General features: G+C 46.6%; 1 protein-coding gene across 1 annotated transcript; it reads right to left on the bottom strand.

The window, feature by feature from the left end:
• Positions 1-9,796: 9,796 nt before the first annotated feature.
• Positions 9,797-10,552, bottom strand: LOC119272041 (agamous-like MADS-box protein AGL80). Its single transcript, XM_037553641.1, has one exon. It carries the CDS (start codon positions 10,550-10,552, stop codon positions 9,797-9,799), a length of 756 nt encoding a protein of 251 aa, XP_037409538.1.
• Positions 10,553-12,560: the final 2,008 nt, after the last annotated feature.

Here is a 12,560-nt window from a genome sequence, read left to right as displayed (position 1 = left end):
CTGAGGTAGAGGCACCCTAGAACACACAAGTTGATCCACGTGATCTATTCCTTAGCCGTGTGCGGTGCCCCCAGCCACCATATTCCTCGATAATACTGTAGCGGAGTTTAGGCGAAGCCCTGCTGCTGTAGTACATCAAGATCGTCACCACGCCGTCGTGCTGACGGAACTCTTCCCCGACACTTTGCTGGATCGGAGTCCGGGGATCGTCATCGAGCTGAACGTGTGCTCGAACTCGGAGGTGCCGTAGTTTCGGTGCTTGATCGGTTGGATCGTGAAGACGTACGACTACTTCCTCCATGTTGCGTCAAAGCTTCCGCAGTCGGTCTGCGTGGGTACGTAGACAAGACTCTCCCATCTCGTTGCTATGCATCACATGATCTTGCGTGTGCGTAGGAAATTTTTTGAAATTACTATGAAACCCAACAGGCAATACCGGCATCCATGGCAAGAGGACGAGGTGGGGATCGACTCCACCAAAGGAAATGGAGAGGGACGCCCCGGAGACGAAGATCCGCCGGAGCCCTCCCGCGGCGAGTTTAGGCTGGAGAGAGGAAGAGGAAAGAGGGGGCGAAGTGAATGGGTATGGGGGAGAAGAAACCTCCCCCTGCCCCGATATAACCCCCTGGTCCCGTCCCTCAGCGGTAGTACCGTGCTGGGGGCGGTAGTACCGCTTATGAGCGGTAGTACCGCGCACCACCAGCGGTAGTACCTCCCAGCACGCCACGGCAACCTAACAACATGGCTTTTGCTCGAAGGAAAAATAAAAAAACGGCAAGAAAAGAGAGCACACCAACAAACGACCAAGACACACCTCTTCAAAAGAGGGCGGTGGCCGAGGCCACCTATGTTTGAGTCAAGAGGTATGGCGCCGCGAAGATTTTAACCTTGGGCCCATGACCAAAACTCGTCTTTGAAACACAAGTACCATCAACAATGGCTAAAGTGAAAGACTTGATCAATTTATGCATAATGGGGGGAGGGAGAGTTCATTGAGAGAACAACACTCCCCCTATGTCCATGCCTACACCTAAACTAGACAGCAAATTGAGCGTGGTGGGGTGTGCAAGGGTTCAAGCCACATTGCTCGAATCAATGATATTTAGCTCATGCCTTAACTCGCAAAATCTTGCGTCATCCAAGGGCTTCGTGAAAATATCTGCAAGGTTGTCATGAGTGTTGACATAGTTGAGCTCGATCTCTCCTCGCCTAATGTGATCCCGGATGAAGTGATACCGAATCTCAATATGCTTCGTCTTGAAGTGTTGCACCGGGTTGAGAGAGATCTTGATGGCACTTTCATTGTCACACCAAAGAGGCACTTTGTCACAAGTGACACCATAATCCTTTAAAGTTTTCCTCATCCATAGGAGTTGTGCACAACAACTATCGGCTGCAACATACTCCGCCTCAGTGGACGAGAGAGACACACAACTTTGCTTTTTGGAAGACCAACTTACCAAAGAGCAACCAAGGAATTGGCATCCTCCGGAAGTGGACTTCCTATCCACTTTGTCTCCCGCCCAATCGGAATCCGAGTACCCTACAAGCTTGAAGTTTGATCCTCTTGGGTACCATAAGCCAAAGTTTGGGGTATGAGCCAAATATCGAAAGATTCGTTTGACCGCCACATAGTGACTTTCCTTAGGTGCGGCTTGAAACCGTGCACAAATTCCCACACTCAACATGATGTCCGGTCTAGATGCACAAAGGTAAAGCAAGGATCCAATCATGGAACGATATACCTTTTGATCCACCACTTTACCATTGGGATCTAAGTCAAGTTGGCACTTGGTGGGCATTGGAGTGGAAGCCGGCTTGACGTCACTTAGCTTGAATCTCTTGAGCATGTCTTGAGTGTATTTGGATTGATTGATGAAGGTTCCTTCTCTTCTTTGCTTCACTTCGAACCCTAGAAAGAACTTCAACTCTCCCATGGAGGACATCTCGAACTTTGAGGTCATGAGAGCGGCAAATTCCTCATTGAAAGCTTTGTTAGGAGAACCAAAGATAATGTCATCAACGTATAATTGGCACACAAACAACTCCCCTTTGACCTTCTTGGTAAAAAGAGTGGGGTCGATTAGCCCAACTTCAAAACCACGGTCTTGTAACAACTAGGTAAGGTGGTCATACCACGCACGTGGGGCTTGTTTAAGGCCATAGAGTGCCTTATTGAGTTGATACACATGATCAAGAAAGTAGGGATCCTCGAACCCGGGGGGTTGCTTGACGTAAACCAACTCATTAATAGGACCATTAAGAAAAGCACTTTTCACATCCATTTGTTGTAACTTAAAGTTATGATGAGAAGCATATGCAATCAACATGCGAATGGATTCAAGACGAGCAATGGGAGCAAAGGTTTCACCGTAGTCGATACCCTCAACTTGGGAGTAGCCTTGTGCTACCAAACGAGCCTTGTTGCGAATGATAATCCCATGGGGATCTTGCTTGTTCTTAAATATCCACTTGGTTCCTATGACATTGTGATTCCCGGTTGGTCTTGGCACCAATCTCCACACTTTGTTGCGCTCGAAGTTGTTGAGTTCTTCATGCATGGCATTGAGTCAATCCGGGTCTTCTAGCACTTCATAGACCTTGTGGGGTTCCACACAAGAGACAAATGCATGATGCTCACAATAATTTTCTAATTGTCTACGAGTGCTTACCCCCTTTCTTAAGCTTCCAAGCACATTCGTCATGAGATGATCCTTGGTGGAGAGCTTGGAAGCAACCTTGGCGGCACGACGCTCTAATTCCTCCTCGGGGGTGAGATGAGTAGTCACTTGATAATCTTGAGCGTCATCTTGGGCTTGTTCTTGTTCTTGAACTTGCTCGGAGGAGAGAACTTGACCTTGGGCATCACTTGATGAGTCAACACCGTCTTGAGCGTGATCTTGCCCTTGGTCATGTTCTTGAGGATGAGGGCCTTCATGTTGTTCTTCGGAAGCTTGTGGGCCTTGGGTTGGTGATGGCTCCACTTGAGTGGAGCTTTGTCCTTCTCCTTCGGCCACAAGGGGTTCCTCAATGGGTAGGATAAAGCCAACACCCATTCTTCTTATGGCTGGGGAGGAATTTCATCACCTACATCACAAGTGCCACTTTGCTCCACTTGGGAGCCGTTATTCTCATCAAACTCCACGTTACACGTCTCCTCAATAAGTCTCGTGGATTTATTGAGGACACGGTAAGCTTGAGAGTTTGTAGCATAGCCAACAAATATGTCCTCATAAGCTCTAGCCTCAAATTTAGACAACCGAACACCTTTCTTGAGAATGAAACACTTACACCCGAATACCCGGAAGTACTTGAGATTGGGCTGGTTACCGGTGAGTATCTCATATGGAGTCTTGTTCAAGCCCTTGCGGAGGTAGAGCCGATTGGATGCATGACACGCGGTGTTGATGGCTTCGGCCCAAAAGTTGTACGGAGACTTGAACTCCGCCATCATGGTCCTTGCCGCATCCATCAACGCCCGGTTCTTCCTCTCCGCAACACCATTTTGTTGAGGGGTGTAGGGTGCGGAATATTGATGCTTGATTCCCTCATCACTAAGAAATTCATCCAATGTGTAGTTCTTGAACTCGGTGCCATTGTCACTTCTTATTGTCAAGATCTTTGCATTGTGTTGACGTTGTGCTTTATTTGCAAAGTCAATGACGGTTTGTTGGGTCTCGCTCTTCCTCTTGAAGAAATACACCGACATGTACCTTGAGTAGTCATCCACAATCACCAAGCAATACTTTCTACCTCCAAGACTATCGAAGGAAGGAGGCCCAAAGAGATCCATGTGAAGGAGCTCCAAAGGCCTCTTCGAATAAATGACAGTCGTGGGAGGGTGAGCCTTCTCATGTAGCTTTCCTTCGATACAGGCACTGCAAGCACGATCTTTAGCAAAACTAACATTCGTTAGTCCACGGACATTGTCCCCCTTGAGGAGACTTTGCAAAGATCTCATATTGACATGGGCTAAACGACGATGCCAAAGCCATCCCACATCAACTTTAGCCATTAGGCATGTCGCGGTTTTAGTGGGTCGCTCCGAAAAGTTAATCACGTATAGACCGTTCTCGACATGCCCAACAAAGGCTACTTTAAGAGTCTTGCTCCACAAGAGGGCCACGATATCGATATCAAAGAAAGTGGCAAAGCCCATGATTGCAAGTTGACGAACCGAAAGTAAATTGTATGCAAGGGACTCAACAAGCATGACCTTCTCGATCGTGAGATCATGAGAGATGACCACCTTGCCAAGTCCCAATACCTTAGAAGATGAGGCGTCACCCCACTCGACATTGGTGGGCATAGATGGAACCTTGTGCACATCCACCACCAAGTCCTTGCTTCTGGTCATATGATTTGTAGCTCCGCTATCGAGCAACCATGATCCCCCACCGGAAGCAAACACCTACAAGAGATCAATGCTTGGTTTTAGGTACCCATTTTGTAATGGGTCCTTTGATGTTAGTAACAAGGGTCTTTGGAACCCAAATAGACCATTCAATGTACTCATGAAGAGAACCAACAAATTTGGCATAAACATGCCCATCACTAGCACGACATAACACATAAGAAGGGTTAAAATCGCCAGCTTTGTTGGGAGGGGTGGCATTGCCCTTCTTGACATTGCCGCCCCTTGTAGTGTTCTTTTTCTTCTCCTCGGAGGCACTCTCTCCCTCCTTCACAAAGGTTTGCATGAGAGGAGGTGGTCTTTTGGTCTTGTCATTCTTCTTCTTATTCTTGGAGTCGGGCACGTACCCAACCCCTTCCTTGGCCAGAACTCCCTTTTGGTTGATCAAGAGATCGTTGAGGTTCTTCTTGCCTTGTATGCAAGTCGCAAGACCTCTCTCAAGTTGCTCCTTCAACTTAGCATTTTCCTCAACAAGATGTATATGCTCACAACACGGGTTAGTAGCATTTGCATTGTCAATTAAAACCATATGAGGAAATGTTGCTTTCTCCTTAGTTAGCTTCACTTGGAGTTGATCATGAGACTCCTTGAGACTAGCGTGAATACCCTTCAAGGCCTTGTGGGCCTTCTCAAGTATATCAAACTCCTCCTTGAGTCTAGCAAGATTAACCCCGAGTTTGGCCTTCTCGGAATTTAGCACACGAGAACCAATGAGTACATGATCATAATCTTTCTTTAACTTAGCATGATCAATGTTGTGTGACTCCTCAAGAGCCAAACGAAGACCACACTCTTCCTCAAGAGCATTGGAAAGATCCGAAATCTCATCGGCATAGTCACGACTATGCCCTTCCATCTTAGTGATGGTGTTTTCGTGAGCCTCGATCATGTCATTGGCTTCACCAAGTTGTTCCAAGAGAGCAACAAAGTGCTTCTTGGATTTTCCCTTGAGTTTGCCCATAAAGGCCTCAAACTCATTAGCCTCCACATTATCTTCATCAAGTTCATTAATGCTATCCGCCGGAGAAGGATGATTAATGATTGTAGTTCTGATGTTGGAGGTTACCTTGTTGGTGGCTTTAGCCATGAGGCACTTGGCGGTGATGCTCTCATTGGGTGAGTCGAAGAGAGATACCCTTGGAGTCTTCGCAATGGCAACGGAGGCCATGGCAACCGACTCATCACTTTCATCATCATCATCATCATCATCCTCATTGTACTCTTCTTGTACCACCAATGCCTTGGGAGGAGTCTTCTTGGTGAAGTTGCTCTTGTTGGGGAACGACTTGGCCTTGTCCTTTCGGATGAGCTTGCCACCATTGTCTTCCCTCTTCTCATATGGGCATTCCGCAACAAAATGACTCACGTTTCCGCAATTGTAGCAAGTCCTTACACGTTGCTTGCTTTTCGTGCCACTTGAGTTGTTTTTGCTAAAGTTTGGCCTCGAGTTTTTCTTGCTCCAAAATTGCCTTGAAGCAAGTGCCATGTGTTCATGATATGCATACTTCATATCTTCGGGGTTGCTCTCCTCTTCTTCCCCTTCTTCTTCTTCAACGGTGAGCTTGGCCTTCAATGCAAGGCTAGGCCTCTTTGCCCTTTGAGAACGAAGCACCGCATTGTCGGCGGTCTTGTCCAAAATGTTCATGGCCACAAAATCATCCAACACTTCGCTTGAGGTCAAAGTGTGGAAGTCCGGTCTTTAACGAATGAAGGAGGACATGGCCTTGTGATAGGGCATCATTGCCTTAAGGAATTTTCGCTTGATCCAATTGTCATCTGTGTCCTTGCTCCCGTGATCTCGTAGTGAGACCACGAGTTTGGTTACTCTCCGATAAAGCTCACGAGGTTCTTCATCTTCTTTCATTGCAAACTCATCGGCCTCATCTTGTACCACTTCATAGTTGGAGCGTTGAATGCTTGCGCTTCCCCGGTAAAGAGAGACAACACAATGCCATGCATCTTTGGCCAAGGCGAAGGGATGAAGATGAGGTAGGTCTTCGGGTGGAATTGCATCTTGAATGATGAAGATAGCATTCTCATTGAATTGATTATCCGCGGCTTCTCGAGGAGTGAAGTTGCTTGGATCATGTGGATAGAAACCTTCTTCAATGATTCTCCAAAGGTTAGTGTTCACATGATTTAAATGACGTTTAAAGTGGTAAACCCAAGAATCAAAGTCCTCATTTTTCACAATCTTAGGGGAAGGACCGGCATGATTCAAATGAGTGGAAGGAACCGGTCCACCATAAACAAGTGGTGGTTCCACATGGGCAAAGATGTCGGTGTCATTCTTACCACTAGAAGAAGGAGCCTTTTCACTACTAGCTTCCCCCTTGTCGGGAATAGCATCCGTCACCTTGTTGGTGGGGTCACCCACTTTCAACGGCGCGGTGGATAGTTTAAGCCCCTTAAGAAATTTAGTAAACATGCTTTCAACTTCGGTTGTCATGGAGGTTTTCAATGTCTTCAAGGCCATATTGAACTCCTCACGAGAGACCGAGGTTCCCCCATCGCACGTAGACGAGATCGGATTCACACCGGAGTGTTCCTCCACACCGTCTACGGTATCAACCATACTCTTTGGACGGTAAAGTCCTTAATAAAAAGACGAGGCTCTGATATCAATTGAAAGGATCGATATGGTTGACTAGAGGGGGGGATAGGCAACTACCAATTTTTAACTATTCTTTATCAAATTAAACTTTGCATCAAGGTAGGTTGTCTAGATGTGCAACTGGGTGAGCAACCTATATGATGCAATAACAACAAGCATACAAGCAAGCAAGAGAAGTAACACTAAAGAGCTTGCACAAGTAAAGGTAAGAGATAACCAAGAGTGGATAGGGTGAAGACGAGGATGTGTTACCGAAGTTCCTTCCTTTTGAGGGGAAGTACGTCTCCGTTAGAGCGGTGTGGAGGCACAATGCTCCCCAAAAAGCCACTAGGGCCACCGTATTCTCCTCACACCCACACACAATGCGAGATGCCGTGATTCCACTATTGGTGCCCTTGAAGGCGGCGACCGAACCTTTACAAACAAGGTTAGGGCAATCTCCACAACTTAATCGGAGGCTCCCAACAAAACTACGAAACTTCACCACAATGGACTATGGCTCCATGGTGACCTCAACCGTCTAGGGTGCTCAAACACCCAAGAGTAACAAGATCCGCTAGGGATGAGTGGGGAAATCAAAAATCCCTTGGTGGAAGTGTAGATCGGGGCCTTCTCAACCACTCCCGAGCAAATCAACATGTTTGATTGTCTAGAGAGATAGATCGGGCAAAAATGGAGCTTGGAGCATTTAATGGAGCTTGAGCAATAAATGGAGCTTGAGGAGGAAGAGGTAGGTCAAAGGGAAGAAGGGGACCCCCTTTTATAGTGGGGGCAACAATCCAACCGTTGCCCCCACCAACCAGCCCCGCACAGGGCGGTACTACCGCTAAGAGGGGGCGGTACTACCGCTAGGTCAGCGGTACTGCCGCTCCAGCCAGCGGTACTGCCGCGCAGAGAAGACTAGTAGGGAATAGGACCCAACGCGGTACTACCGCGGTGGTAAGGGCGGTACTACCGCTCCTGAAACGGTACTACCGCCTCTACAACCGCAACTAGTGCCGCAAAACCCGACACGAGAAAAAGAGCCCTTGAGTCCAGGCGGTAGGAGCCAGACAGCCCAGCGGTACTACGACAGCGGGGTCATGGGCGGTACTACCGCTGCGGAGCGGAACTACCGCTTGTGACCCTTCGGCCGTACTACCGCTGGTAGTGCGGTACTACCGCTGGGACACAGAAGAGAGAGAGGATCTCTCCAAAGAGGCTGAGGACGAGGCGGTGGTGCCAGGCACCCCAGTGGTACTACTGATGTGGAGTCACGGGCGGTACTGCCGCTTGTGGCTCCTCAGCGGTACTACCGCTGGGTTGCGCGGTACTACCGCTGGGACCCAGACAGGACAAAGAAAAGAGGAGAGATCTTTTCAATGGAATAGAAGAGCTCGAAGGGTGAGAAGCTGATGTGTACGTGTTGATTCCACCCATGCAATACCCCAGCGGACCCCCTCTTGATAGTACGGTGCCCTCTACGCAACTAGTCCACCGAGAGAGAAACGAAAGAGCTACACCCTCTTGAAAGACACTCCGAAGGGAAGAAAAATGTCTCGTGCCAGGGATGAATCTGTGAACTACTCAAAGCACATGATTAGTCCGCAAACATGTTGTCATCAATCACCAAAACTACCTTGAGAGAGATATGTCGTAACAGCAATGTAGAGGGGCTGTTGGGGCCGTATGCCGGATGAACAAGGGCGTTTCTAAGGGGCCTTAGTAGTGGTGTTTGAGGGCATCTCTGATGCAGAAACCCTGGAAGCACTTGCATGTCGAGAAGCACTAGCGTTGAGTGAGGACCTGGACCTGGAAAGAGTACATATTGCTATTGATTGTCTGAGAGTCGTCCGGGAAATCAAAGCACCAAAGAACCTTGGTGGACATTGTATGGTGTTTTATGAGATCAAAGAACGAAGCAATTTATTTAGGGCTTGTCTTTTTAGTCATGAACAGCGCGAATGTAATGGGGAGCCTCACAGACTAGCATGTATGGCTACGTCTCTTGATATAGGTAGGCATGTGTGGCTTGATGCACCACCTGCTCATTTATGTATCCCTGTAAACATTGAACTTAAGCAATAAAGTGCGCTGTGATTTAAAAAAAAAGTAAACCGGGTGTTCCGGTACCAGCTCAAATACACGCAGAAGGCACATCATGTTCATGCAAGCATCAGCCTAAAAGGAGGCCCACGTACAAATCAAGAACACCAGAGAATGACACAGGTGTATTTCTCCTAAATAGGCAGGGTATAGCACTTGAAAAGTCAGAAGGCACAGACCCCAATATGACAATTTTCGGTTGAGATAACGGCCACCATGCAGCTCGGTCTCCAAAATGCGCCTCTCCTTAAATTATATACTACTCTCTCCGTTTTAAAATAAGTGACTCAATTTTGTACTAAAGTCGAGTCATTTATTTTAGGATAGAGCGAGTGGTATATAAATAAAGATTCTGTTCATGGAACAATGATACATGACACGACACGACATACAAGTTGATGGATGAAATAGAGTAGTTATGTAAATTGGATGGTCCGGATAATTCCAATTATATGAATTAACATATGATTTGATTAAAAAGAGCCTCAAATTATATATAATAAAATAAAGATTATGCCCATGGAACAATGACGCATGACACGACACGACAAGAGAGATCCAAGACGGGATTGGCCCTTTGTGATGAAGTAAACAAAACATATAAAGGATGCATGTCTCGATAAGCAATCGACACGAGACGAGACTCACGTAGCTGGTCGTGCACTCTGTGGATCATCTTCCTCCTACATGGGAGGGAAAGGACTCGAAGATGCTCCAAGATCGGTGCCCCACTGCCAACCGAACCCTAGATCAAAGGGTTGCATCATATCACCGTCGGAGTAGCCGACGCTGGCGCTGGTGCTTGCGGCATCGTGGCCACCAGAGTAGCCACTACAGACAAGAGCACCGAGGTCCCCTCCGGATCTAACCATGTCAAGACAGCCCTCCTGTGTAGGCAGCGACTGATATACCGCAGAAGACCCCATGTCCAAGTTGCCGGTCAGGTATGGAGTCGGCGGCTGCCCCCGGAGTTTCGCGATGCGATCGCCGATGCCCTTGAGGAGCATTTCGACCTTCCAGCCGACGCTGGTGAGCTCCTCAATGTTGAGGCCGACGAGGCCAGGGAGGCTGCCGCGCATGGCCTTGTGCAGGAGGACCCTAATCTCGCGGTCCCGGCTCTCGCGCCCGAACTTGTGGACCTGGTCCCGGAGCTTGTCGATGCGCTGGCGGAGAAAGCCCTCCTGGTTCATCATCTTCTTGCACTGCTCTAGCTCCGGCATCTTCCTGAATATGTTCAGGATTTTCGCCGCCCCAGCGTGCGATGGGAACACCTCCGGCATCGTCTCTCCCTCGCCGTACACCAGCACGCACGCCCTGACGTCACACAAGATGGCCAACTCGCTGGCCTTCTTCATCAGGCCCCGACGGCGCTTCTTGAAGGTGCCACGCCGGGTCGAGTCGTTGGGGATGTACTGGAGGGTCACCTTCTTGCGAGCCATTGCCGGCCGCCTAGAGCAAGCAAGCAGGCAACACAAGGATAAAACTAGCAAAGTGAAGTTGCTGGCTTTGGCGACTTCAACAAATGGGAGGAGGGGTGGATTTATAGTGGAGGATCGGCCAAGATGAGCAGGCTGCAGGGTGCCGAGAAATAGTGATATATGGTAAGATATTACTGTTACATATATGGATGGGATTGCATGATTTAGTGCTTGTTAACGTGATCGAATAGCTAGCACATCTTCAACCCCGGTCTTAATTGTGCCCATCTGTTCTTTGGTGTCCACTTAAAACTTTTAACTTTACACGTTCATAACATAGGAGGTGCTAGCTCATAGCTTGATGAATACATCATCACAGATTTTCTTTGATTACCACAGAGATGCTCGGAAGGGACTTCCGTACGTACATTTACAAATTACAACTTTAAGTATATACGTCCATAGTTTCTTTTATGCGGGAAATATACGTCCATAGGTTGATGCATGATCACACTACAAATCTTCTTTACATAGAAATGCTCGGAACTAATCAACATGAAAATGTTCAACAACAAAAGAGACTACACAGTTTTCAATATAAATGTTGACCCCGTGATCATCAAGAGTCAAGATCCATTACCAGAACCGTATATAGACGTTCAGAAAGGCGCGTAACTTTGTGTTGTCGTAATAAATTGGATAAGTTGTAGGAGTATTCTCTCAAGAGTCAAGAGGCAATGCATCTTTATTAACAAGATATGTTTGTTCTAGCTGATATTGCCAATTTAATTTGGTAGTTTAATTTGAACTAAACCTGGCTGCTTATTCAAACGCGTACGTCTCCCCATTGTCCATTCATTCATTTGTAACCATGTTAAGAAAATATCGATAATGACGTACGTAAATTATCCCATAAATGCGGGGATAAAGTAAACTTACTAATTTACAAAAATACATACTCCATTAACCTGATTGATCATGCATGTGTTGTGACTAGAGTTCTGCCAAATTTTCCAATATGTGAATTAAATGCGGTTCCATAAATCCAGGGTTGGCAACAGTTGCTCGATGATCCCATGCATGTGTTGCAACCATGACTCACATGGTAGTCCGGGGCATCAACGAAGAATTTCAAACGTGGACAAGAGCTAAATTAGGTGGGTTGGCGACAGGAGTAACTTAGCTTTCTTTTCTTTCTATTGTGGACTGCTCTGTCCTGCCAGTGCTATTGTAACATATTGTAAAACTCTATCCCTTCTTCTAATATCAAAAAGCACGCAATTCTCTTGCGTCTGCTTGAAAAAATCCCATAGATCGGTACTTGTACTCACTTGGTTCAAGAAAAATAGCAAGCAGGCCCATACTAAAATGCTTAGACTTACATATTCCAAGGCCAGTAGCTACACACTCCATCCCTGGTACACAGGCACGCCCGTGTGATTTTTTTTTGTACCATAGCTCCTACGAGAACTCTAGTAAATTCCCTAAAACTTGAGCTTTTATAATGGTTGAAAAGGCGAGAGTGGCGTCCTTTTTTTTCAAAAAAGAACAGAAGTTTCAAAAAATGTGAATTGTTTTTCTATAAATACACATGTGTATTCTTCAAGTAAGTTTAAAATTTCATCAATTAATTTGGTTATTTGCATGCTACACAAAAAAGACAAATATCTTGCCCAAATACAACAAAGGAACAGCTAATCTATGTATTTGTATTTTTTGTGTACATCACATATGTTCATAAAATGTTATACCTGTATACTACAACTATATGGCTACATATATACCTTTTTCCAGATATTTTTAGGTATGTAAATGGTATTTTCTCTGAAAAAAATAAAGAGCTCTATGGAGCTCGGCCTTTGCTCGCACTTTTCGTTGAAAAAGGCGTCTTTTTAAAACTTAAAGGCTCCAGAAAAAGTTTGCAAAGCCAAACTCCCTAAAACTACAACCTTCATATTTTTCTTGACGTGTGGTGCCCACTTCTCAGTGTGATTAACTTTTTAATTTTGTCCAACCCCACCCCAAGCAT

Source organism: Triticum dicoccoides, chromosome 3A (assembly GCF_002162155.2).
Source record: "Triticum dicoccoides isolate Atlit2015 ecotype Zavitan chromosome 3A, WEW_v2.0, whole genome shotgun sequence".
Taxonomy (NCBI): Eukaryota; Viridiplantae; Streptophyta; class Magnoliopsida; order Poales; family Poaceae; genus Triticum; species Triticum dicoccoides.
Note: the sequence above shows the minus strand (reverse complement) of the source record. Positions and strands in the feature narration are given on the sequence as shown.